This window comes from Caloenas nicobarica, unplaced genomic scaffold (genome assembly GCF_036013445.1).
Source record: "Caloenas nicobarica isolate bCalNic1 unplaced genomic scaffold, bCalNic1.hap1 Scaffold_418, whole genome shotgun sequence".
Taxonomy (NCBI): Eukaryota; Metazoa; Chordata; class Aves; order Columbiformes; family Columbidae; genus Caloenas; species Caloenas nicobarica.
Window position 1 is genome coordinate 1 of NW_027017407.1, and position 24,636 is coordinate 24,636.

The window sequence follows — 24,636 nt, forward strand, 5'->3', positions numbered from 1 at the left end:
CGAAAACCACAAAACAGCCCCAAAAACGCCCAGAACACCCCCGGTCACCACGACCCCAAAACGCCTCTGAACAGCGCATACCGCATCGACTGGAGCAGGGAGCCCCTCCCGGGGTGAGGGGACCCCAAAAACGGGCCTGGTGACCCCAAAAACCCCAAAAAGCACCCCAAAAAACCCTAGAAACGGCCCCGAAAACCCAAAAACAGCCCCAAAAACGCCCCCAGAACACCCCCTGTCACCACGACCCCAAAACGCCTCTGAACAGCGCGTACCGCATCGACTGGAGCAGGGAGCCCCTCCGGGTGAGCGCACCCCGAAAACGGGCCCGGCGACCCCAAAAACCCCAAAAAGCACCCCAAAAAAACCCAGAAACGCCCCGAAAAACCCCAAAACGGCCCCAAAAATGCCCAAATAGACCCCAGAAATACCCCTGTAACGCCCACGGTTATTACGACCACAAAACACCTCTGAACAGCGTGTACCAGATAGTTTGGAGCCCAGAGCCCCTCCCGGGGTGAGGGACCCCAAAACCGGGCCCAGCGACCCAAAAACCCCAAAAGCACCCAAAAAACCCCGGGAACGGCCCTGAAAACCCCCAAAACGCCCCCGAAATGCCCTAACCAGCCCCAAAACACAGCCTGGAACACCCAAAATCCCTCAGGGACCCCAAAATCGCCCCAGGACCCCCCAAAAAGGGGGGGGGGACCGTTTTTGGGTGTTCCGATCCCCCATTCCCCCCCCCCCAGGGACCCCAAAATCCCCATAACCCCCCCAGGCCCCACCCCCAAAAAAGGGGGCCCATTTTTGGCACCAAAATTCCCAATTTACCCCCAAACCCCCCTAAAATTTCCCCTTATATTTTCCCCAAATGCCCCGAAAACCCCCGAAATTTTCCCCCAATTCACCCCAATATTTTGCCCCAATTTCCCCCGAATTCACCCCAATTTCCCGCCCCCCCAGCCCTAATTTCCTTCCATTCACCCCAATATTTTGTCCCAATTCACCCCGATTTTCCACCCCCTAGCCCAAATTTTCCCCCAATTCACCCCATTTTTTTGCCCAAATTTCCCCCGAATTCACCCCAATTTCTCGCCCCCCCCAGCCCTGGTTTCCCCCAATTCACCCCAATATTTTGCCCCAATTTCCCCCGAATTCACCCTAGTTTCTCGCCCCCCCCAGCCCTAATCTTCTCCCATTCACCCCAATATTTCGCCCCATTTTTGGGTTCCCTGACCCCCCCATTCCCCCCCCCCCCAGGTTGAACCGTGACGCCGAGAGCCCCAAAAAGAAGCGCTGGGGGGGTGCGGAGGGGCCGGTGCCCCCGCCCGGAATTCGGGGACCCCCCCGAACCCGCCCCCCCGGCCCGGGGGGGTCCCCGCCGCCCCCCGCCCCCCCCGGCCCCCCCAGTTCCCCACCCGCTTCGGGAACCGAAACGTCTTCGTTAAGGAAACGAGCTCGTCATCCAGCGGGGGGGGGTCGCGCTCCCATCGCCCCCCCGCTCCCCGGGACGGGGCCCCCGGCGCAGGTGAGACCCCAAAACCGCCAGAATTCACCCCAAAAGTCAGCCCCGAACCCCTGGGGTGGGTGGGACCTCAAAAACCTCCTGAAATGCCCCAAATTCCCCCCCCCAAATCACCCCAAAAATCACCCCGACCCCCCTCCTGGGGCAGGTGGGACCCCAAAATCACCTGAATTCACCCCAAAAATCACCCCGACCGACCCCTCTGGGGCAGGTGAGACCCCAAAATCACCTGAATTCACCCCAAAAATCAGCCCCGAACCACCAGGGTGGGTGGGACCCCAAAACATCCAAATTCACCCCAAAAATCCCCCCACCCCGGGACCCCGAATTCCCGGGACCCAAAACCCCCCAAACTGCCCCAAAAGCTCCTGGGACTGGGCGCGTTTGGGGCATTTTGGGGGATTTGGGGCAGTTTTGGGGGGACTTGGGGGCATTTTGGGCTGGATTTTTGGGGTCAGTTTGGCTGTTTTGGGGCTGTGGTTTGGGGGTATTTCCAGGTGGGTTTGGGGGTTAATTTGGGTCATTTTGGGGTGATTTTGCGCTGGTTTCTGGCGTGATTTTTGGGTCAGTTTTGGCTATTTTTTGGGTTATTTTGGGGTGATTTGGGGTGTTTTGGGGCTGGTTTTTGGGTTCTTTTTGGCTGTTCCGGGGGTGTTTTTGGGGTGGTTTGGGGCTGGTTTTTGGGGGTGCTCGGGGGGGTAATTTGGGCTGTTTGGGGGCTATTTTTGGGTCATTTTGGGGTGGTTTTGGGTCCCCCATTTGTGTGTGTCCCCCCAGCCCCGTTGGCTCAGACTCTGGGGGGGGGGGTCAGGGGGTGGGTTTGGGTGATTTTGGGTGGGTTTTGGGTGGTTTCGAGCTTTTTTTGGGGGGCGTTTGTGGGGGTATTTTGGGGTGGTTTTGGCTGGGTTTTTCGGGGTGATTTTGGGTGGTTTTGGGTCCCCGACGCGTGTCCCCCCCCAGCCCGTCCCGCTCCGACTCCGGCAGCTCCGCGTCCCCCGAGGGCCGGGGGGGCCCTGCAGGGGGCGCCCGGCGGGGCCCCCCAAATCCCGCGGCCGGGGGGGCGCCCTGGACAGGGGCCGAGCCCGGGGGCAGCGCGGAAAGAGGTGACGGGGACTGGGGGGAACGGGGGGGACTGGGAGGGGAACTGGGGGGGACTGGGGGGAATGGGGGGGACTGGGAGGGGAACTGGGGGGGAACTGGGAGGGACTGGGGGGAACGGGGGGAACTGGGGGGAACGGGGGAACTGGGGGGAACTGGGAGGGACTGGGGTATTGGGGAAGAACGGGGGTGACTGGGGAGGGACTGGGGGAAATTGGGAGGGAACTGGGGGGAACTGGGAGGGACTGGGGGGAACGGGAGGGACTGGGAGGGAATGAGGGGGACTGGGAGGGAATGGGGGGAACTGGGGGGGAACTGGGAGGGAATGGGGGGAACTGGGAGGGAACTGGGGGGGAACTGGGAGGGAACGGGGGGAACTGGGGGGGAACTGGGAGGGACTGGGGGGAACGGGGGGAACTGGGGGGGAACTGGGAGGCACTGGGGGGAACGGGGGGAACTGGGAGGGACTGGGAGGGAATGGGGGGGACTGGGAGGGAATGGGGGGAACTGGGGGGGAACTGGGAGGGAATGGGGGGGACTGGGAGGGAATGGGGGGAACTGGGGGGGAACTGGGGAGGGAATGGGGGGAACTGGGGGACTGGGAGGGACTGGGGGGGACTGGGGGGATTGGGGAAGAACTGGGAGGGACTGGGGGGGTTTCTGGTTTTTGTCCCTTCCCCAAATCCTGGGGGTTTTGCCCAAACCCCGTTTTTTTCCCAAACCGCCCATTTTTTCTCCATTTATTCTCCAACCCCTGGGATTTTTCCCCCAAACCCCCGTGTTTTCCCCCAAACCCCCCACTATTTTTCCCCCAACCCCCCTGTTTATTCCCAAACCCCCATTTTTCCCCCAACCCCCCCCGTTTATTCCCCAAACCCCGCTATTTTCCCCCAAACCCCTGTTTTTCCCCCCACACCCCCCGTTTTTGCCCGAACGCCCCGTTTTTCGCCCCGGACAGGCCGGAGCAGCCGCCCCCCAAGCGCAGCCGCCGCCGCCCGCCCATGGAGCTGGAGGACCCGGACAAGGAGTTCAAGAAGCAGCGGCGCGCCGCCCGGTTCCAGCCCAAGAAAGGCCGCGGCGACCCCCCCGGCGGCGGCGGGGACCCCGGGGACCCCCCCGGCGCCCCCCCCGAGCCGCTGGACTGGGACCAGCTGAAGATCCTGGGGACGTGCCAGGAGCTCACCAAGCCCTACCTGCGGCTCACCGGCCCGCCCGACCCCAGCACCGTGCGGCCCGTCCCGGTGCGGCCCCCGTCCCCCTGGGGCCCTGGGGGCACTGGGGGGGAACCGGGGGCACTGGGGGCACTGGGAGGGGGAACTGGGGGCACTGGGGGGGAACCGGGGGCACTGGGAGCACTGGGGGGAACTGGGAGTGGGAACCGGGGGCACTGGGGGGACCTGGGAGTGGGAACTGGGGGCACTGGGAGGGAACTGGAGGCACTGGGGGGGAACCGGGGCACTGGGAGTGGGAACTGGGAGTGGGAACTGGGGGGCACTGGGGGGGAACCGGGGGAACTGGGAGCACTGGGGGAACTGGGAGTGGGAACTGGGGGGGCACTGGGAGTGGGAACTGGGGGGCACGGGGGAGAACTGGGGGCACTGGGGGGAACTGGGGGCACTGGGGGGAACTGGGGGCACTGGGGGCACTGGGAGTGGGAACTGGGGGCACTGGGGGGGAACCGGGGGAACTGGGAGCACTGGGGGGACTGGGAGTGGGAACCGGGGGGGAACTGGGAGTGGGAACTGGGGGCACTGGGGGGAACCGGGGGAACTGGGAGCACTGGGGGAACTGGGAGTGGGCACTGGGGGGAACTGGGAGTGAGAACTGGGGGCACTGGGAGCACTGGGGGAACTGGGAGGGGGAACTGGGAGTGGGAACCGGGGGCACTGGCGGGGAACCGGGGGAACTGGGAGCACTGGGGGGACTGGGAGTGGGAACTGAGGGAACCGGGACCAGTATGGGGGGGAGTGGGAGGGTTATTGGGTGTTGTCCCTGCCCCAAATCCGGCTGGATTTGCCCCAGTCCCGCTAGATTTGCCCCAATCTGGCGGGTTTTGCCCCAATCCCGCTGGTCTTGCCCCAATCCCGCTGGTTTTGCCCCAGTCCCGCCGGATTTGCCCCAGTCCCGCCGGATTTGCCCCAATCCCGCCGGATTTGCCCCAATCCGGCGGGTTTTGCCCCAATCCCGCGGGTTTTGCCCCAATCCCGCTGGTTTTGCCCCAATCCCGCGGGTCTTGCCCCAATCCCGCGGGTCTTGCCCCAATCCCGCTGGTTTTGCCCCAATCCCGCTGGTTTTGCCCCAATCCCGCGGGTCTTGCCCCAATCCGGCTGGTTTTGCCCCAATCCCGCTGGTTTTGCCCCAATCCCGCTGGTTTTGCCCCAATCCCGCTGGATTTGCCCCAATCCCGCTGGTTTTGCCCCAATCCCGCTGGTTTTGCCCCAATCCCGCTGGTTTTGCCCCAATCCCGCAGGTCTTGCCCCAATCCCGCTGGATTTGCCCCAATCCCGCTGATCTTGCCCCAATCCCGCTGGATTTGCCCCAATCCCGCTGGATTTGCCCCAATCCCGCTGGATTTGCCCCAATCCCGCTGGTCTTGCCCCAATCCCGCTGGTCTTGCCCCAATCCCGCTGGATTTGCCCCAATCCCGCGGGTCTTGCCCCAATCCCGCGGGTCTTGCCCCAATCCCGCGGGTCTTGCCCCAATCCCGCTGGTTTTGCCCCAATCCCGCGGGTCTTGCCCCAATCCCGCTGGATTTGCCCCAATCCCCCTGGCGTTGCCCCAATCCCGCTGGTTTTGCCCCAATCCCGCTGGTTTTGCCCCAATCCGGCGGGTCTTGCCCCAATCCCGCGGGTCTTGCCCCAATCCCGCTGGTCTTGCCCCAATCCCTCGGGTTTTGCCCCAATCCCGCTGGTCTTGCCCCAATCCTGTGGGTTTTGCCCCAATCCGGTGGGTTTTGCCCCAATCCAGTGGGTCTTGCCCCAATCCCACTGCTTTTGCTCCAGTCCCCTCAGGTTTTGCCCCAATCCTGCTGGTTTTGCCCCAATCCCGCGGGTCTTGCCCCAATCCCGCTGGTTTGCCCCAATCGGACGGGTCTTGCCCCAATCCCGCTGGTTTTGCCCCAATCCCGCTGGATTTGCCCCAATGCGGCGGGTCTGGCCCCAATGCGGCGGGTCTTGCCCCAATCCGGCGGGTCTTGCCCCAATCCGGCGGGTTTTGCCCCAATCCGGCGGGTTTTGCCCCAATCCCGCGGGTCTTGCCCCAATCCGGCGGGTTTTGCCCCAATCCCGCGGGTCTTGCCCATCCCGCGGGTCTTGCCCCAATCCGGCGGGTTTTGCCCCAACGCGGCCGTGCCCCCGCGCAGGTGCTGCGCCGCTCGCTGGCGCTGGTGCGCTCGCGCTGGGCCGAGCGCCAGGACTACGCCTGGGCCTGCGAGCAGCTCAAGGCCGTTCGCCAGGACCTGACGGTGAGTTTGGGGCAGTTTGGGGCAGTTTGGGGCAGTTTGGGGCAGTTTGGGGGGTCTGGGGCCTTCGGGGGGGCTTTCGGGGGAGCTTTTTGGGGGATTTGGGGGCGTTTTTAGGGGGCTTGGGGCTGCAGCAGCTCCGAGCACACCTGCCAGGACCTGACGGTGAGTTTGGGGCGTTTCGGGGGCTTTTTGGAGATTTTTTTGGGGGGTGTTGGAGTATTTTTGGGGAGTTTTGGGGGGTCTTAGGGTAATTTGGGGGGAGTTTTGGGGGGTTTTAGGGGCCGCTTTGGAGCTTTTGGGGGGTTTTGGGCTCCGGCAGCTCAGGCGCAGCTGCCAGGACCTTGATGGTGGGTTTGGGGGGTTTTGGGGCTTTTTGGGGAGTTTGAGGGTTTGGGGGAGTTTGGGGGGGTCTTAGGGTAATTTTGGGGGAGTTTTGGGGGGTTTGGGGGCTCCAGCAGCTCAGGCACACCTGCCAGGACCTGACGGTGAATTTGGGGGGATTTGGGGGCTTTGGGGGGAGTTTTTGGGGGGGTTTAGGGACATTTTGGGCTCCCAGGTGAATTTTGGGGCTCCCAGGGCCCTTTTGATGAGTTTTGGGCTCCCGGGTGAATTTTGGGTCCCAGCTGAAGTTTTGGGGCTCCCTGGGGGTATGTTGAGGTTCCCGGGTGAATTTTGAGGTTCCCGGGCGAATTTTGGCGTTCCCGGGTGAATTTTGGGGTGTCCCAGGGTGTATTTGGGGGTGTCCCGCTGCTCATTATGGGATGTTTTCTCCCCCCCCCGCCCAGGTCCAGGGCGTCCGCACCGAGTTCACGGTCGAGGTTTACGAGACTCACGCTCGAATCGCGCTGGAAAAGGTGAATTTCGGGGGGTCCCCCCCGCCCCCCCCCGAGCCCTGGGGGGGTCCCCAACGCCCCCCTGACCCCCCCGGCCCCCCCAGGGCGATCACGAGGAGTTCAACCAGTGCCAGGCCCAGCTCAAGTCGCTCTACGCCGAGAACCTGCCGGGACACGTCGGGGAGTTCACGTCCTATCGCATCCTCTACTACATGTTCACCCAGAACTCGGGGGGTGAGTGGGCTCCGGGGGGGGCCCCCAATATTTGGGGGGGGGGGGGGGGGGTGTGGTGTCCCAGGACCCCCCCGTTAAAATTTGGGGGGGACACAAGAGCCACAAAGTCACATTGAGGGGGTTCAGGGGGACAAATGTCTCATGTTCATGTCTGGGATTTTGGGGTCCCCCTTTTAAAACTAGTGGGGTTTGGGGTGTCCTAACCCCTCCCTGTGATAAAAATGAGGATTTTGGGGTGTCCCAGGACCCCCCCCTTAAAATTGGGGGGGGTTTGGGGGGACGCGGCAGCCCCAAATCACACAGAGCTGCTTTAGGGATGCTCAAAGCGTCTCAAGTTCGTGTAAAGGGGCTTTTTGGGGTCCCCCTTCTAAAAATGGGGGGATTTGGGGTGCTTCACCCCCCCCATGTTAAAAATGGGAATTTTGGGGTGTCCCAGGACCCCCCCCGTTAAAATTTGGGGGGGACACAAGAGCCACAAAGTCAACAAGAGCCACAAAGTCACAACAAGAGGTTTGTCTCCAACTCCCAGTTTCTCTGGAATTGCCCCGTTTCTCAGACCTGACGACGGACCTCGCGGGCCTGACACCTCTGCTGCATTCAGACCCCTCCGCGACCTTGACCTTGGCCCTTTAGTGACGTCCCAGACCCCCATATCCACATAGAAACCCCCCAACATCCACATGTAGGGGCTCAGAAACCCCTTTATTCCCCTCTCTCACCCCAAATTTGTGTCTTTTTTCCCCATTTCCAGACCTGACGACAAGAACTCGCGTACCTGACACCTTTGTTGCATTCGGACCCCTGTGTGACCTTGACCTTGGCCCTTTAGTGACCAATACCCACGTTTAGGGTCATAGGAACCCCCAAACCCCCTTTATTTCCCTCTCTAACTCCCGTTTTTCTCCGTTTCCCCCGTTTCCAGACCTGACGCCGTCCGCTGCGCTCAGACCCCTCCGCGACCTTGACCTTGGCCCTTTAGTGACCTCCCAGACCCCCGTATCCACATAGAAACCCCCCAATACCCACATTTAGGTCATAGGAACCCCCAAACCCCCTTTATCTCCCTCTCTCACCCCAAATTTGTATCTTTTTTCCCCCCGTTTCCAGACCTGACGACAGAACTCGCGTACCTGACGCCGTCGCTCCGCGCGGACCCCGCGGTGACCTTGGCCTTGACCCTTTAGTGACCCCCAAACCCCACATTTAGTGCCCCCCAAACCCCCAATACTCACACTTAGGGACTCCGCAACCCCTTTATTTCCCTCTCTAACCCCCCGTTTTTCTCCGTTTCCAGACCTGACGCTGTCGCTGCATTCAGACCCCTCCGCGACCTTGACCTTGGCCCTTTAGTGACCCCAACCCCCCCATTTAGTGCCCCCCAACATCCACGTTTTAGGGGCTCAGAAACCCCTTTATCTCCCTCTCTCACCCCAAATTTGTGTCTTTTTTCCCCATTTCCAGACCTGATGACAGAACTCGCGTACCTGACACCTTTGTTGCATTCGGACCCCTGTGTGACCTTGACCTTGGCCCTTTAGTGACCAATACCCACGTTTAGGGTCATAGGAACCCCCAAACCCCCTTTATTTCCCTCTCTAACTCCCGTTTTTCTCCGTTTCCCCCCGTTTCCAGACCTGACGTCGTTGCTGCGCTCAGACCCCTCCGCGACCTTGACCTTGGCCCTTTAGTGACCTCCCAGACCCCCATATCCACATAGGAAACCCCCAATACCCACATTTAGGGTCGTAGGAACCCCAACCCCTTTATCTCCCTCTCTCACCCCAAATTTTGTGTCTTTTTTCCCCCCCGTTTTCCAGACCTGACGACAGAACTCGCGTACCTGACGCCGTCGCTCCGCGCGGACCCCGCGGTGACCTTGGCCTTGACCCTTTAGTGACCCCCAAACCCCACATTTAGTGACCCCCAAACCCCCAATACTCACACTTAGGGACTCCGCAACCCCTTTATTTCCCTCTCTAACCCCCGTTTTTCTCCGTTTCCAGACCTGACGCTGTCGCTGCATTCAGACCCCTCCGCGACCTTGACCTTGGCCCTTTAGTGACCCCAACCCCCCCATTTAGTGCCCCCCAACATCACGTTTAGGGGCTCAGAAACCCCTTTATCTCCCTCTCTCACCCCAAATTTGTGTCTTTTTTCCCCCCCGTTTTCCAGACCTGACGACAGAACTCGCGTACCTGACGCCGTCGCTCCGCGCGGACCCCGCGGTGACCTTGGCCTTGACCCTTCAGTGACCCCCAAACCCCCAATACTCACACTTAGGGACTCCGCAACCCCTTTATTTCTCTCTCTAACCCCGTTTTTCTCCGTTTCCAGACCTGACGCTGTCGCTGCATTCAGACCCCTCCATGACCTTGGCCTTGACCCTTTAGTGACCCCCAACCCCCCATTTAGTGCCCCCCAACATCCACGTTTAGGGGCTCAGAAACCCCTTTATCTCCCTCTCTCACCCCAAATTTGTGTCTCTTTTCCCCCGTTTCCAGACCTGACGACAGAACTCGCGTACCTGACGCCGTCGCTCCGCGCGGACCCCGCGGTGACCTTGGCCTTGACCCTTTAGTGACCCCCAAACCCCCAATACTCACACTTAGGGACTCCGCAACCCCTTTATTTCCCTCTCTAACCCCCGTTTTTCTCCGTTTCCAGGCCTGACGCTGTCGCTGCGTTCAGACCCCTCCGCGACCTTGACCTCGGCCCTTTAGTGACCCCAACCCCCCATTTAGTGCCCCCCAACATCCACGTTTAGGGGCTCAGAAACCCCTTTATCTCCCTCTCTCACCCCAAATTTGTGTCTTTTTTCCCCCCCGTTTCCAGACCTGACGACAGAACTCGCGTACCTGACGCCGTCGCTCCGCGGGGACCCCGCGGTGACCTTGGCCTTGCCCCTTTAGTGACCCCCAAACCCCACATTTAGTGCCCCCCAAACCCCCAATACTCACACTTAGGGACTCCGCAACCCCTTTATTTCCCTCTCTAACCCCCGTTTTTCTCCGTTTCCCAGACCTGACGACAGAACTCGCGTACCTGACGCCGTCGCTCCGCGCGGACCCGCGGTGACCTTGGCCTTGGCCCTTCGCGCCGCCTGGGCCCTGGGGAACTGGGTTCGGTTTCTTCCGGCTGTACCGGGCGGCCCCTCCCCCCGCCGCAGCCTCCTCGACAAGTTCGCCGAGAGGGAGCGGAGGACGGCGCTCAAGGCCATGGTCAAAACGTACGGGTTTGGGGGCAAAAGCGGGCGTTTCGGGAAAAAAAACGGGGGGGTGGGAAACGGCGCTCGAGGCCGTGGGCAAAATGTGCGGGTTTGGGGGGAAAAACGGGCGTTTTGGGAAAGAACGGGGCGTGGGAAACGGTGCTCGAGGCCGTGGTCAAGATGGATGGGTTTGGGGGGGAAAGGTAGGGATTTGGGGAAAAAGTGGGGTAGGGAAAACGGCGCTCGAGGCCGTGGGCAAAATGTGCGGGTTTGGGGGGAAAAACGGGGGTTTTGGGAAAAAAAACCAGTGCTCAAGGCCGTGGGCAAAATGTGCGGGTTTGGGGGCGAAAACGGGGGTTTTGGGAAAAAAATCAGTGCTCAAGGCCGTGGGCAAAATGTGCGGGTTTGGGGGCGAAAACGGGGGTTTTGGGAAAAACGGGGAGTCGGGGAAACGGTGCTCAAGGCCGTGGTCAAAATGTATGAGAAATGGGGGAAAAAAGGGGATTTGGGGGAAAAAATTGTGCTCAAGGCCATTGGGCAAAATGTATGGATTTGGGGGAAAAACCAGGGATTTGGGGAAAAAACCGGGAAAACGGTGCTCAAGGCCATGAGCAAAATGGATGAGAAATGGGGAGAAAAACAGGGATTTGGGGAAAAAAATGGGGCTTTGGGAAGACAGCGCTCAAGGCCATGGTCAAAACATACAGATTTGGGGTGAAAAACGGGGATTTTGGAAAAAAAAAAAACCAGGTTTGGAAAACAGTGCTTAAGGCCATCGTCAAAACGTACAGGAAATGGGGGAAAAAAGGGGATTTGGGGATAAACGGTGCTCAAGGCCATGGGCAAAACGTGCGATGGGTTTTGGGGCGAAAAACGGGGGGGTTGGGAAAAACAACGAGGTTTTGGGGGGAAGAAATGGGGTTTTGGGAAAAAAATGGCAGTTTGGGGAAAAAACAACCCACAGTTTTTGGGAGGGGGATAAATGGGGTTTTAGAGGGGGAAAAAAAGATTTTTTTGGGGAAAAAAGAAGAGTTTTGGGGAAAGAGCAGGATTTGGGGGAAAAAATGGGGTTTTTGGGGAAAAAAATGGGGATTTTTTTTGGGAAAATGGGGGTTTTGGGGGAAAACGGGGGTTTTTGGGGGAGCTGGAGTTGGATGCGGCTGCGGAGGCCACAGGTGAGTGGGGGAGGGGACGTTGGGCTGAAATCCCCTTTTCTGCCCCATTTTTGGAGCTGGGGGGGGTAAAAATCCCCCATTTCTGCCCCATATTTGCGGCTGGGGGGGTAAACCCTCATTTCTGCCCCAAATTGGGGATAAAATCCCCGTTTCTGCCCCATCTTGGGGCATAAAAATCCCATTTTTGCCCCATCTTGGGGATAAATCCCGGTTTCTGCCCCATTTTTGGGCCTGGGGGGGTGAATCCCCCAAATGAACTAAAATGCCCCATAACGGGTCTGTCCCTCCCCCAGGTAATCAGTTTCCCCCCCCAGCTAATTAATTATTCTCCAATTAATTTATTCCGCCCACCCCCATTATTTTATTCCCCCCCGGCGCCATTTCCCCCCTTTCTATGACCCCAAATCCCCCAAAATGACCCCAAATCCCTGACCTAATGACCCCCCTGTTAATTACCCCCATTAACGAGGTTCTCGCCGCAAGTTCCGGCCGGTGCCGGGGGCTCCAATGACCCCAAATCCCCCCAAAATGACCCCAAATCCCCCCCTAACGACCCCCTACGACCCCAAATCCCCCCGTCCTGGTGCCAGGTGCCCCCACTGAACTAATGACCCCCGTTAATTAACGTGACCCCATTAACGAGGTTCTTGCCGCAGGTTCCGGCCGGTGCTGCCGGTGCTGGGGGCTCCGATGACCCCAAATCCCCCCGAAATGACCCCAAATCCCTGACCTAATGACCCCCCGTTAATTACCCCCCATTAACGAGGTTCTCGCCGCAGGTTCCGGCCGGTGCCGGGGGCTCCAATGACCCCAAATCCCCCCGAAATGACCCCAAATCCCCCCCTAAATGACCCCGGATCCCCCCCCCGCACTGGCTCCAGGTGCCCCCACTGACCTAACGCCCCCCCGTTAAGTAACGTGACGCCATTAACGAGGTTCTCGCCGCAGGTTCCGGCCGGTGCTGCCGGTGCCGGTGCTGGGGGCGGCGCTGGCGCTCGACTCCCCCGACTGTCGCCGCCGGTTCCTGCAGCCGCTGCCCTTGAGCTTCAGCGGCCCCGACGCCATCGACTGCAAAGGGAGCTGGGGGGCGCTGGCCGCCCTCTGACCTTGACCCCGACCTTGACCCCTGACCCCGCCAGGGACAGCCCCCTGTGCTTGGCGGGGGGGGGAGGGGCGGAGTCAAACACCCCCCCCCGCCCCTTGAAGTGGGGGAGGGGGCGGAGCGAGCCCACGCCCAGTGGGGAGGGGCGGAGTCGACCCCTCCCCCTTACGTGGTGGGGGAGGGGCGGAGTCAAACAGCCCCCCACCTTGAGGTGGGGGAGGGGAAAAGTGTGAAACACCCCCCCACCACCACCACAGTGGGGGAGGGCGGAGCCGACAGCCCCCCCTTTGCGGTGGGGGAGGGGCAGAATCAACCCCCCCCTCCCCCCATCTTTGCGGTGGGGAGGGGCAGAGTGAGACCCCTCCCCCAGTGGGGGAGGGGAGGAGAATCACACCCCCACCTCCGCGTGGGGGAGGGGCGGAGCCAAACCACGCCCGATGGGGGGAGGGGCAGAGTCAACACCCCCCCCCTTTGCGGTGGGGGAGGGGAGGTGGGGGAGGGGTGGAATGGGGGGGGTCGCAGTTTGGAGGGGGAGGGGGTGGCTTGGGGGGGAGGGGCCACGACCTCAATGTGGGGGGATCACGAACCCCGAAAACAAACCCCGGGGGGGGGGGTCGGGGCCCCTCCCCCCCTCCCCCCGCCTCAGTTTCTCTCTCTTTGCCGAGGTGGGACCGGCCGCCCCTCCCCCCGCCGCACGGACCCCCCGAGACCCCCGGAGGAGCCGCCGGGGGGGACCCGACCCCCCCAAAACCAACGGGGACCCCCCGCCCCTCCCCCACCCGCCGCCGCACGGGGGAGGGGCCCGAGCAGCCGCCCCTCCCCCCCCAGAGACTCGGAGCCGTTTCCACCAACAGCGACTTTTTTACCAGATTTATTATTTTTTTTGGCCGGAAAAAAAAAACCACCAACAACTTTAACCTGTTTTTTTTTATTATTATTCTTATTTTTTGGTTCGTATTTAATTTTATTTCCCCTCCCCCTCCCCCCAACCCTCCCCCCGCCCCTCCCCCCACGTCTCTGCGCAGGTAAAACACGCCCCTCCCCCCACCCCGCCCCTCCCCACCCCTTTTCGTTTGTTCCCGCGATGTCACCGCGGGGCCCCTCCCCCCCCTCCCCCTTTTTAACTGATTTTCCCTTTTTTGGGACAGAATAAAGAGGAAAAACAAACAAGGAAACGGCTCCAAGTGCTGGGGGGGAGGGGCGATGGGCGGGGCTGAGGCGTCTGGGCAGCCAATCAGCATTAAGGAGGGGGGTGGGAGGTCCCCCCTCCCCCCCCCCCCAACAGATTCAGCTTCACATTTTTTCCCTTTTTTTCCATTTCTTTTATTGGAAAAAATTTGGGGGATGGGGGGAGGTGGGGCCCGGGGAAGCCCCGCCCCCGCTTGATGATTGGCATGCATGGGGGCGGGGCTGGCATGCGGGAGCCCCGCCCACTTTTGGAGCGGGAGGGGCCTCCAGGAAGGGGCGTGGTCAGCAAGCGCTGTGGCCACGCCCACCGTGCAATGAGGCCACGCCCACCGTTGGCTCCACCCCCACAGCACGGGATCCAGCCCCTCTAACTTTGGCCCCGCCCACAGCAGCATTGGCCCCGCCCCCAGCAGCATTAGCTCCGCCCCCACAGCAGAGGCTCCACCCCCACCGTATTGGCCCCGCCCACAGCAGCTTTGGCTCCACCCCCTGTTGGGAGCAATTGGCACCTGTGGGGCAGCCGGGAGGGGGGCGGGGGGAAAACCGGGGGGGGGTCCGTGGGTCCGTCCTTGTGTCCACGTGTCCGTGTGTCTGTCCGTCACTTGGCCAGCCGGCTCACCACCCGGATCAGCGCCGCGTTCTCGTCCTTCAGCCGCTGGTTGTCGGCGCGAAGGTCGGAAAGAGCCTGGGGGTGGGGGGGGAGAGGAGGGGATGAGATGGGACCCAGGCATCCGGGGTCCACGGCAAAGGGGACCCAGGCGTCCGGGCCCCACAGTGTTACCTTCAGCTCCTCCTCCAGCTCAGCCGCCTTCAGCTCCAGCGCCCGGCGCTCCTGGGGGGGTGGGGGGGACATGGGGGCACAGGGGGGCGGATTTGGGGTCCCTGGAGGCTTTGGGGGTCCCCAAGGGGTCCCAGGGGGTCCCCAGTGCGTTTTCGGGGTACCCTGGGGAGGGATTTGGAGTCCCTGGGGGGTTTGGGGGGGGGGGTCACAGGGGGATTTAGAGACCCCAGGGGGAATCGGGGAGTTTGGGGGTCCGGGGGGGGTTCGGGGGGGTCCCAACCCCTCCCCCAACTCACGTATCGCTCCAGTTCCAGCAGCGCCGGCCGCTCCGCGATTCGCTCCTGGCGCTGGGGCGGGGGGGAGGTGGGCGAGGGTCCCACAAATCCCCCCCCGCCCCCAAATTTGGGGGGACCCTCCCCCATCCCGCATCCCCCACCTGGGTGACTCGTTCCAGTTCCAGCCGGATCTGGGTCAGTTTCAGCTCCGTCTCCTGCAGCTGCTCCCGGAGCCGCTCGTTCTCAGCCCAGAGCTCCTCATACAGCTGGGGGGACCCAGGCGTCCGGGAGGGACCCAGGCGTCCGGGAGGGACCCAGGAGTTTGGGGGGACCCAGGAGTTTGGGGAGGACCCAGGCATCCGGGAAGGACCCAGGCATCCGGGCCCCCCCCATCTCCCTCCCCATCCCCCCCTCCCCTCGGACTCACCTTCTGGTAGTCGAAAGGTGGGGGAGGGGCGGGGGGGTGGCTGTGGGGGTGGGGGAGGGGTGAGGGGGGGGTTTTACAGATGCCCCCCCCACCCCCCCCACCCCCCCCGTACCTGTGTGGGGGAGGGGTATCCTCCCCGCCCCCCATCCTGGCACCCGTGGAGCCCTGGGTGGGGGGGAGGGGACAGGGGTGGCAGTTGGGGGAGGGGCTCGGCGACCCCTCCCCCACCCCCGCCCCTCCCCCTCACCTCACTGCCCATCCCCCGCTGCGGCTTCCGACGCTCCCGCCCCCCCGGGCGGCTCCGCCCACAGGGCCCCTGCTGGGGGAGGGGGGGGGGGGGGGTCAGAGCGGGGGAGGGGACCTCAAAACCACCCCCCCCACTCCCCCCAGCCCCCACCGTGCTCTGCTCCTCTCTGATTGGCTCGGGTGCGCGCCCGTCACCGCTGCGGCCAATCGGCTTCTCCGCCTCCTTCAGCTCCAGCAACGTCACGCCCTGGGGGGAGAGGGGTCAGGGGTCAGCTGGGGGGAGCCCGGGACCCCTATGCCATGGGGACCCAGGCGTCCGGGCCCCACAGAAGATGGGACCCAGGCGTCCGGGCGGTACCTGCGTCGAGCGCCGTGATTGGCGCATGAGGCGGGATCGGGCCCTTCGCTGTGACTCCGCCTCCTCGTCCCGCACGGGGGGGTGTGGCCACCTGGGGGGGCGGGGCATGTGGGACCCAGGCGTCCGGGCCCCAGAGCGGGAGGGACCCAGGCGTCCGGGGGCTCACCTGCGGGGTCGGGGGTCGCCGCGGGTTGCGGGGTCATTGCCGTCGGGGGGGCTGTGGGGGAGGGGGCGTCACCCCCAGCGGGGACCCAGGCGTCCGGGAGGGGACCCAGGTGTCCGGGCCCCTCCCCTGACCCTCCACCCCCCTCCAACCTCAGAGGGACCCAGGCGTCCGGGACTCACGTGGGGGATGGGCAGCAGGAGGGAAGTGGGGTGGGCGTGGCTCCTGGAGCTGCGGGGGGACCCAGGCGTCCGGGAGGGGACCCAGGCGTCCGGGCCCCTCCCCCTTCCCTGTGGGGTCGAATCAAGCCCCGCCCCCTGATAAGCAGTGGGCGGGGCTTCCTACCGGGTCACCTGACGGGCTCCCTCCCTCCCGATTGGCCAAGCCTGGGCCAATCAGGGAGCGGCTCCAGTTCCGCGATTCCTGCAGCTGGGGGGCGGGGCCAGGGAGGGGCGGGGCCAGAGAGAGGGGCGGGGTCAGAGAGCAAAGGGGGCGGGGACCTGAAAAGGGGGCGGAGCCAAGGGATGGGGCAAGTGGGGGCGTGGCTAAGGGGGGAGGGGGCGTGTCCTCACCTGGGGCATGGCCTCGGGGCGGGGCCAGGACACGGAGCGTCGCGCGGGGGGCGGGGCCGCGGGGGGGGGGAGGGGCGCCCCCCCCCAACTGCCCGACCTGTGCAGGGGGGGCTGGGGGGGGGGGGGGGGCGTCAGGGGGGCGTGGCCTGAGCCACAAGCCCCGCCCCTCGGCCCCGGAATGGGCGGAGCCTCACCTGGCGGGGGGCGGAGGGGCCGCTCGGGGGGGGCGGAGCCGCTGGGGGGGGAGGGGAGGGGTCAGTGAGGGGACCCAGGCGTCCGGGCCCCTCCCCCTCCCCCCCCGGGGGGGTCTCACCGTGCAGGGGGGGGTCGCTGGGCCCCTCCCCCCCCGGGGGCGTGTCCTGCGCGTGGGGGAGGGGCGGCGGCTCCCGGCTCCTGGGGGGGGGGAGGGGCCATCAGGGGGGGCGGGGTCTGAGGTCGGGGGGCGGGGTCAGGGCTGGGGGCGGGGTCGGGGGGTCAGGGGGGCGGGGTCAGGGCTGGGGGCGGGGTCGGGGGGTCAGGGGGGCGGGGTCAGGGCTGGGGGCGGGGTCAGGGGGGCGGGGTCTCACCGTTTCCCGCCTTCGCTGTCCGGTGGGGGAGGGGCGGCCGCCGGCTCCTTGTGGCTGCGCAGCTGCGTGGGGGGGCGGGGCGGTGCCAGGACCACGTGACGCCCCACGACCCCTCCCCTTTTCCCCGCCCCCCTCCCCAGGCCCCGCCCACCTCCCCAGGCCCCGCCCACCTGCTCGCGTTCGCGGGGCCGGGGGGGGCCCGGGGGTGGAAGCGGCGCCGTTGGGGCCGCTGGAGCCGCCGGGGACGGACCCACCGGGGCCGGGGTCGGACCCACCGGGGCCGGGGTCGGACCCACCGGGGTCGGACCCACCGGGGCCGGGGTCGGACCCGGAGCCGCCGCCGCCGCCATCGCGGCCGCCCCGGCCTGAGGGGAAGGGAACCGGAACCGGAAGTGGCGGGGCGGGGTCTCCATGGCAACGCGCGGCGCGTTGTGGGGCGGCGCGCGGGGCACGACGGGAAGGCGGCGGATTCGAACCCCGCCCCTCCCTCCCATTCATGAGTGAGCGGAGGAAAAATGAATGAGCGGAAAATGAATGATGGAAAATGAATGATGGAAAATGAATGATGGAAAATGAATGAGCGGAAAATGAATGATGGAAAATGAATGATGGAAAATGAATGATGGAAAATGAATGAGCGGAAAATGAATGATGGAAAATGAATGAACGGAAAATGAATGAACGGAAAATGAATGATGGAAAATGAATGATGGAAAATGAATGAGCGGAAAATGAATGATGGAAAATGAATGATGGAAAATGAATGATGGAAAATGAATGAGCGGAAAATGAATGATTGGAAAATGAATGATGGAAAATGAATGATGGAAAATGAATGAGCGGAAAATGAATGATGGAAAATGAATGATGGAAAATGAATGATGGAAAATGAATGAGCGGAAAATGAATGATGGAAAATGAATGAACGGAAAATGAATGAACGGAAAATGAATGATGGAAAATGAATGATGGAAAATGAATGATGGAAAATGAATGAGCGGAAAATGAATGATGGAAAATGAATGATGGAAAATGAATGAGCGGAAAATGAATGAACGGAAAATGAATGAATGGAAAATGAATGAATGGGTGGAGGAATGAACGAATGGATGGGTGAAAAATGAATGAATGGAAAACCAGTGAACGAGTGAGGAATGAACGAATGGATGGATGAACGAATGAACGAATGAATGAACAAACGAATGAATGAACGAATGAATGAATGAACAAACGAAGGAATGAATGAATTAACAAATGAATGAATGAACGAATGAACGAATGAATGGATGAAGGAACAAATGAACAAACAAATGAATGAACGAATGAACGAATGAACGAACGAATGAACGAACGAATGAATGAACGAATGAATGAACGAATGAATGAATGAACGAACGAATGAACGAACGAATGAATGAACAAATGAATGAATGAACGAACGAACAAATGAACGAACAAATGAACGAATGAATGAACGAATCAACGAATGAAAGAACGAATGAATGAAGGAACGAATGAAGGAACGAATGAACGAATGAACGAATGAATGAACGAAGGAATGAATGAATGAACGAAGGAATGAATGAACGAACGAAGGAATGAATGAACGAATGAACGAATGAATGAACGAAGGAATGAATGAATGAACGAAGGAATGAATGAATGAACGAATGAATGAATGAACGAACGAAGGAATGAATGAACGAACGAATGAACGAATGAATGAACGAAGGAATGAAGGAATGAAGCCGAACACCGGACGTGACGTTTATTGCCGGAGGGGGCGGGGTCACTTCCAGCGCCCGCCCACGCGGCCCTTCCCGACAACCTTCTTGCTGCGGGGGGGAGGGGAGCGCGGTGGGACCCCCGGAAACACCCGAAATGCCCCCAAAACACCCCGAATCCCCCCAAAACCCCCTCCGAACACCCAGAAAATCACCAAAACCACCCAAAATCCCCCAAAACCACCCGAAATTCCAAAAAAAGCCCCCAGAAAGTCACCAAAAACACCCGAAATCCCCCCAAAACCACCCGAAATTCAAAAAAAGCCCCCAGAAAAATCACCAAGAACACCCAGGCCCTCAACAAAGCCCCAAGATCCCCCTAAAACCCCTCAAAATCCACCCAATTCCCGCCCAAATAACACCCTGGGACCCCCCAGGGGCCTCCCAGGACCCTCAACCCCCCCCAAAAAAAACCCACCCCCCCCGGTCCCCCCGCCCCTCCCCCCGCCCCTCCCCCCCTCACAATTTCTGGGCGTGGCTGATCCGGTTGTACAGGACGTTGATCTGGGGGGGGGAGGGGCAAGTGTCAAACGGGGGAACCCAGGCGTCCGGGGGGACCCAGGAGTTCAGGAGGGACCCAGGCGTCCGGGGGGACCCAGGCGTCCGGGGGACCCAGGTGTGCCCCACGAGAGACCCAGGCGTCCGGGAGGGACCCAGGAGTTCAGGAGGGACCCAGGCGTGCGGGGGGACCCAGGCGTCCGGGGGACCCAGGTGTGCCCCACGAGAGACCCAGGCGTCCAGGGGGACCCAGGAGTTCAGGAGGGACCTAGGCGTCCGGGGGACCCAGGCGTCCGGGGAACCCAGGTGTGCCCCACGAGAGACCCAGGCGTCCGGGAGGGACCCAGGAGTTCAGGAGGGAACCCAGGCGTGCGGGGGGACCCAGGCGTCCGGGGGACCCAGGTGTGCCCCACGAGAGACCCAGGCGTCCGGAGGGACCCAGGAGTTCAGGAGGGACCCAGGCGTCCGGGGGACCCAGGCGTCCGGGGGACCCAGGTATGCCCCACGAGAGACCCAGGCGTCCGGGGGGACCCAGGAGTTCAGGAGGGACCCAGGCATCCGGGGGGACCCAGGCGTCCGGGGGACCCAGGTGTGCCCCACGAGAGACCCAGGCGTCCGGGAGGGACCCAGGAGTTCAGGAGGGACCCAGGCGTCCGGGAGGGACCAGGCGTCCGGGGGACCCAGATGTGCCCCACGAGAGACCCAGGCGTCCGGGAGGGACCCAGGAGTTCAGGAGGGACCCAGGCGTCCGGGAGGGACCCAGGCATGCCCCAATGGGGGGGACCCAGGCGTCCGGGCCCCACCTCGTATTTCTGTTTCCTCAGTTTCTCCATCAGGTCGAACTTCTCGGACTCGAGCGTTTGGATCCAGCGATGGAGCTCGAGGGCCTGGGCCCTGGGGGGAGGGGCGGGGGGAGGGGCGTCAGGGGGCCGGGGCCAGGGGCGGGGGGCGGGGCCTGGGGGTGGGGCCTCAGTGTCCCAAGGGCATTTTGGGGGGTTTTGGGGTCCCGGGGAGATCCCTGGGCAGGGGTCTCAGGGTGGGGTTGGGGGTGGGGGGGGGGGTTGAGCAAATATTGTGGGATTTTTTGGGGGATAATTTGGGGTGGTTTTGGGGGGATTTTCGGTTTGGGGGATATCGGGTGTTTTTAGGGGATTTGGGGTGGTTTTGGGGGGGATCCCACCTGCAGGGGTTGGGGGGGGGGGAGGGGCGGTCTGGGGAGGGGGGGAGGGGCAGGGTGGGGGAGGGGCGGGACCTGAGCTCCCCTCCCCCATCCCTCGATCTCCAGCGGGGGGAGGGGCGGGGGTGGGGGAGGGGGAGGGGCAGGGTGGGGGAGGGGCGGGACCTGAGCTTCCCCTCCCCCATCCCCTCGATCTCCAGTGGGGGGAGGGGCAGGGTGGGGGTGGGGGAGGGGCAGGGTGGGGGAGGGGCGGTACCTGAGCTCCCCCTCCCCCATCCCTCGATCTCCAGTGGGGGGAGGGGCGGGGGTGGGGGGAGGGGGAGGGGCAGGGTGGGGGAGGGGCGGTACCTGAGCTCCCCCTCCCCATCCCCTCGATCTCCAGGGGCCGTTTTCTCTCCGCCAGGATCCGCAGTTTCATCTCCCGGCCCGTCTGGCGCTTCCCGCGGCGCTGCTCGGCCTGCAGGGGGCGCCAAGGAGCTCGGGGGGGCGCTCTATGGGGCTGGGGTCTCCATGGGGCTCTATGGGGCTGGGGTCTCCATGGGGCTCTATGGGGCTGGGGGCTCTATGGGGCTGGGGTATACACGGGGCTCTATGGGGCTGGGGTCTGCACGGGGCTCTATGGGCTGGGGGTCTCCATGGGGCTCTATGGGGCTGGGGGGTCTCCATGGGGCTCTATGGGGCTGGGGTCTACACGGGGCTCTATGGGGCTGGGGTATACACGGGGCTCTATGGGGCTGGGGTCTCCATGGAGCTCTAGGGGCTGGGGTATACACGGGGGCTCTATGGGGCTGGGGGGCTCCATGGGGCTCTATGGGGCTGGGGTCTCCATGGAGCTCTATGGGGCTGGGGTATACATGGGGCTCTATGGGGCTGGGGTCTCCATGGGGCTCTATGGGGCTGGGGGGTCTCCATGGGGCTCTATGGGGGCTGGGGTATACACGGGGCTCTATGGGGCTGGGGTCTCCATGGGGCTCTATGGGGCTGGGGTATACACGGGGCTCTATGGGGCTGGGGGTCTCCATGGGGCTCTATGGGGCCGGGTATACACGGGGCTCTATGGGCTGGGGGGTCTCCATGGGGCTCTATGGGGCTGGGGTATACACGGGGCTCTATGGGGCTGGGGTCTCCATGGAGCTCTATGGGGCTGGGGTCTCCATGGGGCTCTATGGGGCTGGGGTATACACGGGGCTCTATGGGGCTGGGGTCTCCATGGAGCTCTATGGGGCTGGGGTCTCCATGGGGCTCTATGGGGCTGGGGTCTGCACAGGGCTCTATGGGGCTGGGGTCTCCATGGGGCTCTATGGGGCTGGGGTCTGCACAGGGCTCTATGGGGCTGGGGAGTCTCCATGGAGCTCTATGGGGCTGGGGGTCGCTATGGGGCTCTATGGTCCCTATGGGTCCCTGTGGGTCTCTGTGGGTCAGGGGTCCCCACCTTTGCCAGGTACCCCCTGAAACGGGTTCTCTACGGTCTCTATGGGTCGCTATGGGTGTCTATAGTCTCTATGGGTCTCTGTGGGTTGGGGGGGGTCTCTGTGGGTCTCTGTGGGTCTCTGTGGGTTGGGGGGTCTCTGTGGGTCTCTGTGGGTCTCTATGGGTCTCTGTGGGTTGGGGGGGTCCTGTGGGTCTCTGTGGGTCTCTGTGGGTTGGGGGGTCTCTGTGGGTCTCTGTGGGTCTCTGTGGTCTCTGTGGGTTGGGGGGTCTCTATGGGTCTCTGTGGGTCTCTGTGGGTCTCTATGGGTCTCTATGGGTTCTCTGTGGGTCGGGGGGGTCTCTGTGGGTCTCTGTGGGTCTCTGTGGGTCTCTGTGGGTCTCTATGGGTCTCTGTGGGTTGGGGGGTCTCTGTGGGTCTCGGGGGGTCTCTGTGGGTTGGGGGGGTCTCTGTGGGTCTCTGTGGGTCTCTATGGGTCTCTGTGGGTCGGGGGGTCTCTGTGGGTCTCTGTGGGTCTCTGTGGGTCTCTATGGGTCAGGGGTCCCCACCTTGGCCAGGTACCCCCCGAAATGGGGCATGTTGGACAGAACTTTCTTCTTCTTGGCGTCGTCCTCAGCGCGTTTCTTGGCCTCCTCCTCCTCCTTGCGCAGCTTCTCCTCCTAAACGGGCACACGGGGACATCGTGGGGACACCATGGGGACACCATGGGGACAATGGGGACCTGGGGGGACATGGGGACATGGGGACATTGGGGGGACATAGGGACATTGGTGACACGGTGTCACTGGTGACATGGGGACATTGGTGACATTGGGGACATTGGTGACACAGGGACATGGGGGATATGGGGACATTGGAACAAGGGGACATGGGGGGACATGAGGACATGGGGGGACATGGGAGTATGGAGGGACATGGGGACATTGGGGACACAGTGTCACTGGTGACATTGGGGACGTGGGGACATTGGGGACACTGGTGACACAAGGACATGGGGGACATGGGGACAGGGGGACACGGGGCCATGGGGACATTGGGACAGGGGGACACGGGGCCATGGTGACACGGGGACACGGGGCCATGGGGACACGGGGCCATGGGACATTGGGGACAGGGGGACACGGGGCCATGGGGACACGGGGCCATGGGGACATAGGGACATGGGGACATTGGGGCCAGGGGGACACGGGGCATGGGGACACGGGGACATGGGGCCATGGGGACACAGGGACATGGGGACACGGGGCCATGGGGACACGGGGCCATGGGGACACAGGGACACGGGGACACGGGCCATGGGGACACGGGGCCATGGGGACACGGGGACCAGGGGACATGGGGCCATGGGGACACAGGGACACAGGGACACGGGGACACGGGGCCATGGGGACATTGGGGACACGGGGACACGGGGACAGGGGGACACGGGGACACGGGGACATGGGGCCATGGGGACACAGGGACACGGGGACAGGGGACACGGGGACACGGGGCCAGGGTGACACGGGGACACGGGGCCATGGGGACACGGGGCCATGGGGACACGGGGACACGGGGACACGGGGCCATGGGGACACCGGGCCATGGGGACACGGGGACACGGGAAACGGGGCCATGGGGACACGGGGCCATGGGGCCATGGGGACACGGGGCCATGGGGACACGGGGACACGGGACACGGGGACACGTCACCCCCGCCAGCCTCGCCTGCCGCTCTCGCTCCTTCTCCGTGCGGTTCCTCAGCTGCTCGTTGCGCTCGGCGCGGCGCCGCTCCTGGGGACGCACGTGTCACCCCGTCACCCCCGTCGCCCGCCATGTCCCTCCTGTGTCCCCCCGCGTGTCACATCCCCCCTGCGCTCCCCATGTCCCCATGTTGTCCCCACGTCCCGCTGTCCCTCACGATTCTCTCCATCAGCGCCACCAGCTCCTGTCCCCCCAATGTCCCCCATGTTCCCATGTCCTCCATGTCCCCCCAATGTCCCCATGTCCCCAATGTCCCCCTGTGTCCCCATGTCCCCATGTCCCCCTGACCCCCAATGTCCCCCTGTCCCCCCAATGTCCCCCATGTCCCCCATGGTCCCCAATGTCCCCCATGTCCCCAATGTCCCCCATGTCCCCCCCATGTCCCCAATGTCCCCCATGTCCCCAATGTCCCCCTGTGTCCCCATGTCCCCATGTCCCCCTGACCCCCAATGTCCCCCTGTCCCCCCAATGTCCCCCATGTCCCCCATGTCCCCATGTCCCCCATGTCCCCCCCATGTTCCCAATGTCCCCCATGTCCCCAATGTCCCCCCTGTCCCCCCCATGTCCCCAATGTCCCCCGTCCCTCACAATTCTCTCCATCAGCGCCACCAGCTCCTGCTCCCCCATGTCCCCATTGTCCCCATGTCCCCCTGTCCCCTCCATGTCCCCCCCATGTCCCCCATGTCCCCAATGTCCCCCATGTCCCCCATGTCCCACTGTCCCCCCCATGTCCCCAATGTCCCCCGTCCCTCACGATTCTCTCCATCAGCGCCACCAGCTCCTGCTCCTCCTTCCTC

At 63.1% G+C, this 24,636-nt stretch overlaps 4 protein-coding genes across 13 annotated transcripts; 1 reads left to right on the forward strand and 3 right to left on the reverse strand.

The window, feature by feature from the left end:
* Positions 1 to 74: 74 nt before the first annotated feature.
* LENG8 (leukocyte receptor cluster member 8) lies at positions 75 to 13,742 on the forward strand (the record flags this gene model as incomplete). Its single annotated transcript, XM_065658060.1, is given in 13 exon segments — positions 75 to 113; positions 1,258 to 1,409; positions 1,412 to 1,483; positions 1,486 to 1,525; positions 2,483 to 2,516; positions 2,519 to 2,625; positions 3,579 to 3,861; positions 5,982 to 6,083; positions 6,869 to 6,937; positions 7,021 to 7,150; positions 10,170 to 10,217; positions 10,220 to 10,376; positions 12,479 to 13,742. Coding segments are annotated over 13 exon segments (1,390 nt in total), but the record flags the coding sequence as incomplete, so codon positions are not given.
* A 208-nt stretch (positions 13,743 to 13,950) lies between these two features.
* Positions 13,951 to 16,158, reverse strand: LOC136002819 (protein phosphatase 1 regulatory subunit 12C-like). 6 transcript variants are annotated; one of them, XM_065658058.1, is made up of 10 exons: positions 16,074 to 16,158; positions 15,908 to 15,998; positions 15,701 to 15,796; positions 15,551 to 15,619; positions 15,416 to 15,468; positions 15,304 to 15,343; positions 15,038 to 15,142; positions 14,898 to 14,948; positions 14,602 to 14,652; positions 13,951 to 14,505 (listed from the first exon to the last, which is right to left on the reverse strand). In XM_065658058.1, exons 2-10 carry the CDS (start codon positions 15,932 to 15,934, stop codon positions 14,419 to 14,421), a joined length of 579 nt encoding a protein of 192 aa, XP_065514130.1. In that variant the 5' UTR covers positions 15,935 to 15,998; positions 16,074 to 16,158; the 3' UTR covers positions 13,951 to 14,418. The 6 variants fall into 6 exon arrangements, with proteins under 6 accessions (XP_065514130.1, XP_065514129.1, XP_065514128.1 ...); XM_065658057.1 differs by having other exon boundaries at positions 15,551 to 15,622; XM_065658056.1 differs by lacking the exon at positions 15,416 to 15,468 and having other exon boundaries at positions 15,038 to 15,343.
* Positions 16,134 to 17,816, reverse strand: LOC136002818 (collagen alpha-1(I) chain-like). Of its 4 annotated transcripts, XM_065658052.1 has the most exons (6): positions 17,209 to 17,815; positions 16,956 to 17,035; positions 16,837 to 16,877; positions 16,643 to 16,753; positions 16,416 to 16,499; positions 16,255 to 16,301 (listed from the first exon to the last, which is right to left on the reverse strand). In XM_065658052.1, the coding sequence occupies exons 1-5, from the start codon at positions 17,704 to 17,706 to the stop codon at positions 16,420 to 16,422; spliced, it is 810 nt and encodes a 269-aa protein (XP_065514124.1). In that variant the 5' UTR covers positions 17,707 to 17,815; the 3' UTR covers positions 16,255 to 16,301; positions 16,416 to 16,419. The 4 variants fall into 4 exon arrangements, with proteins under 4 accessions (XP_065514120.1, XP_065514121.1, XP_065514124.1 ...); XM_065658048.1 differs by having other exon boundaries at positions 16,134 to 16,301; positions 16,643 to 16,877; positions 17,209 to 17,816; XM_065658049.1 differs by lacking the exon at positions 16,416 to 16,499 and having other exon boundaries at positions 16,134 to 16,360; positions 17,209 to 17,814.
* A 1,135-nt stretch (positions 17,817 to 18,951) lies between these two features.
* On the reverse strand, positions 18,952 to 24,630 carry LOC136002816 (troponin T, slow skeletal muscle-like). 2 transcript variants are annotated; one of them, XM_065658047.1, is made up of 8 exons: positions 24,594 to 24,630; positions 23,789 to 23,869; positions 22,645 to 22,752; positions 21,029 to 21,124; positions 20,924 to 20,937; positions 20,294 to 20,384; positions 19,456 to 19,496; positions 18,952 to 19,043 (listed from the first exon to the last, which is right to left on the reverse strand). In XM_065658047.1, exons 1-8 carry the CDS (start codon positions 24,603 to 24,605, stop codon positions 18,998 to 19,000), a joined length of 489 nt encoding a protein of 162 aa, XP_065514119.1. In that variant the 5' UTR covers positions 24,606 to 24,630; the 3' UTR covers positions 18,952 to 18,997. The 2 variants fall into 2 exon arrangements, with proteins under 2 accessions (XP_065514119.1, XP_065514118.1); XM_065658046.1 differs by lacking the exon at positions 24,594 to 24,630 and adding an exon at positions 23,997 to 24,077.
* Positions 24,631 to 24,636: the final 6 nt, after the last annotated feature.

What these genes read in the sequence shown, in the direction of transcription:
- LOC136002819 (XM_065658053.1), bottom strand. Translation starts at nt 15,934, where the DNA reads ATGCGCCAATCACGGCGCTCGACGCAG. An exon ending in AATCACGGCGCTCGACGCAG is followed by an intron (nt 15,797 to 15,907) that starts GTACCGCCCGGA and finishes CTCTCCCCCCAG; the next exon opens with GGCGTGACGTTGCTGGAGCT. An exon ending in AGCTGGAGGAGGAGCTGAAG is followed by an intron (nt 14,506 to 14,601) that starts GTAACACTGTGG and finishes CCCCACCCCCAG; the next exon opens with GCTCTTTCCGACCTTCGCGC.
- LOC136002818 (XM_065658048.1), bottom strand. Translation starts at nt 17,706, where the DNA reads ATGAATGGGAGGGAGGGGCGGGGTTCGAATCCGCCGCCTTCCCGTCGT. An exon ending in GACAGCGAAGGCGGGAAACG is followed by an intron (nt 17,036 to 17,208) that starts GTGAGACCCCGC and finishes CCCCCCCCCCAG; the next exon opens with GAGCCGGGAGCCGCCGCCCC. An exon ending in GGAGCCCGTCAGGTGACCCG is followed by an intron (nt 16,302 to 16,415) that starts GTAGGAAGCCCC and finishes GTCCCCCCGCAG; the next exon opens with CTCCAGGAGCCACGCCCACC.
- LOC136002816 (XM_065658046.1), bottom strand. Translation starts at nt 24,062, where the DNA reads ATGGAGGACATGGGAACATGGGGGACATTGGGGGGACAGGAGCTGGTG. An exon ending in GGCAGGCGAGGCTGGCGGGG is followed by an intron (nt 22,753 to 23,788) that starts GTGACGTGTCCC and finishes CCCGTTTAGGAG; the next exon opens with GAGAAGCTGCGCAAGGAGGA. An exon ending in TGAGGAAACAGAAATACGAG is followed by an intron (nt 19,497 to 20,293) that starts GTGGGGCCCGGA and finishes TCCCCCCCCCAG; the next exon opens with ATCAACGTCCTGTACAACCG.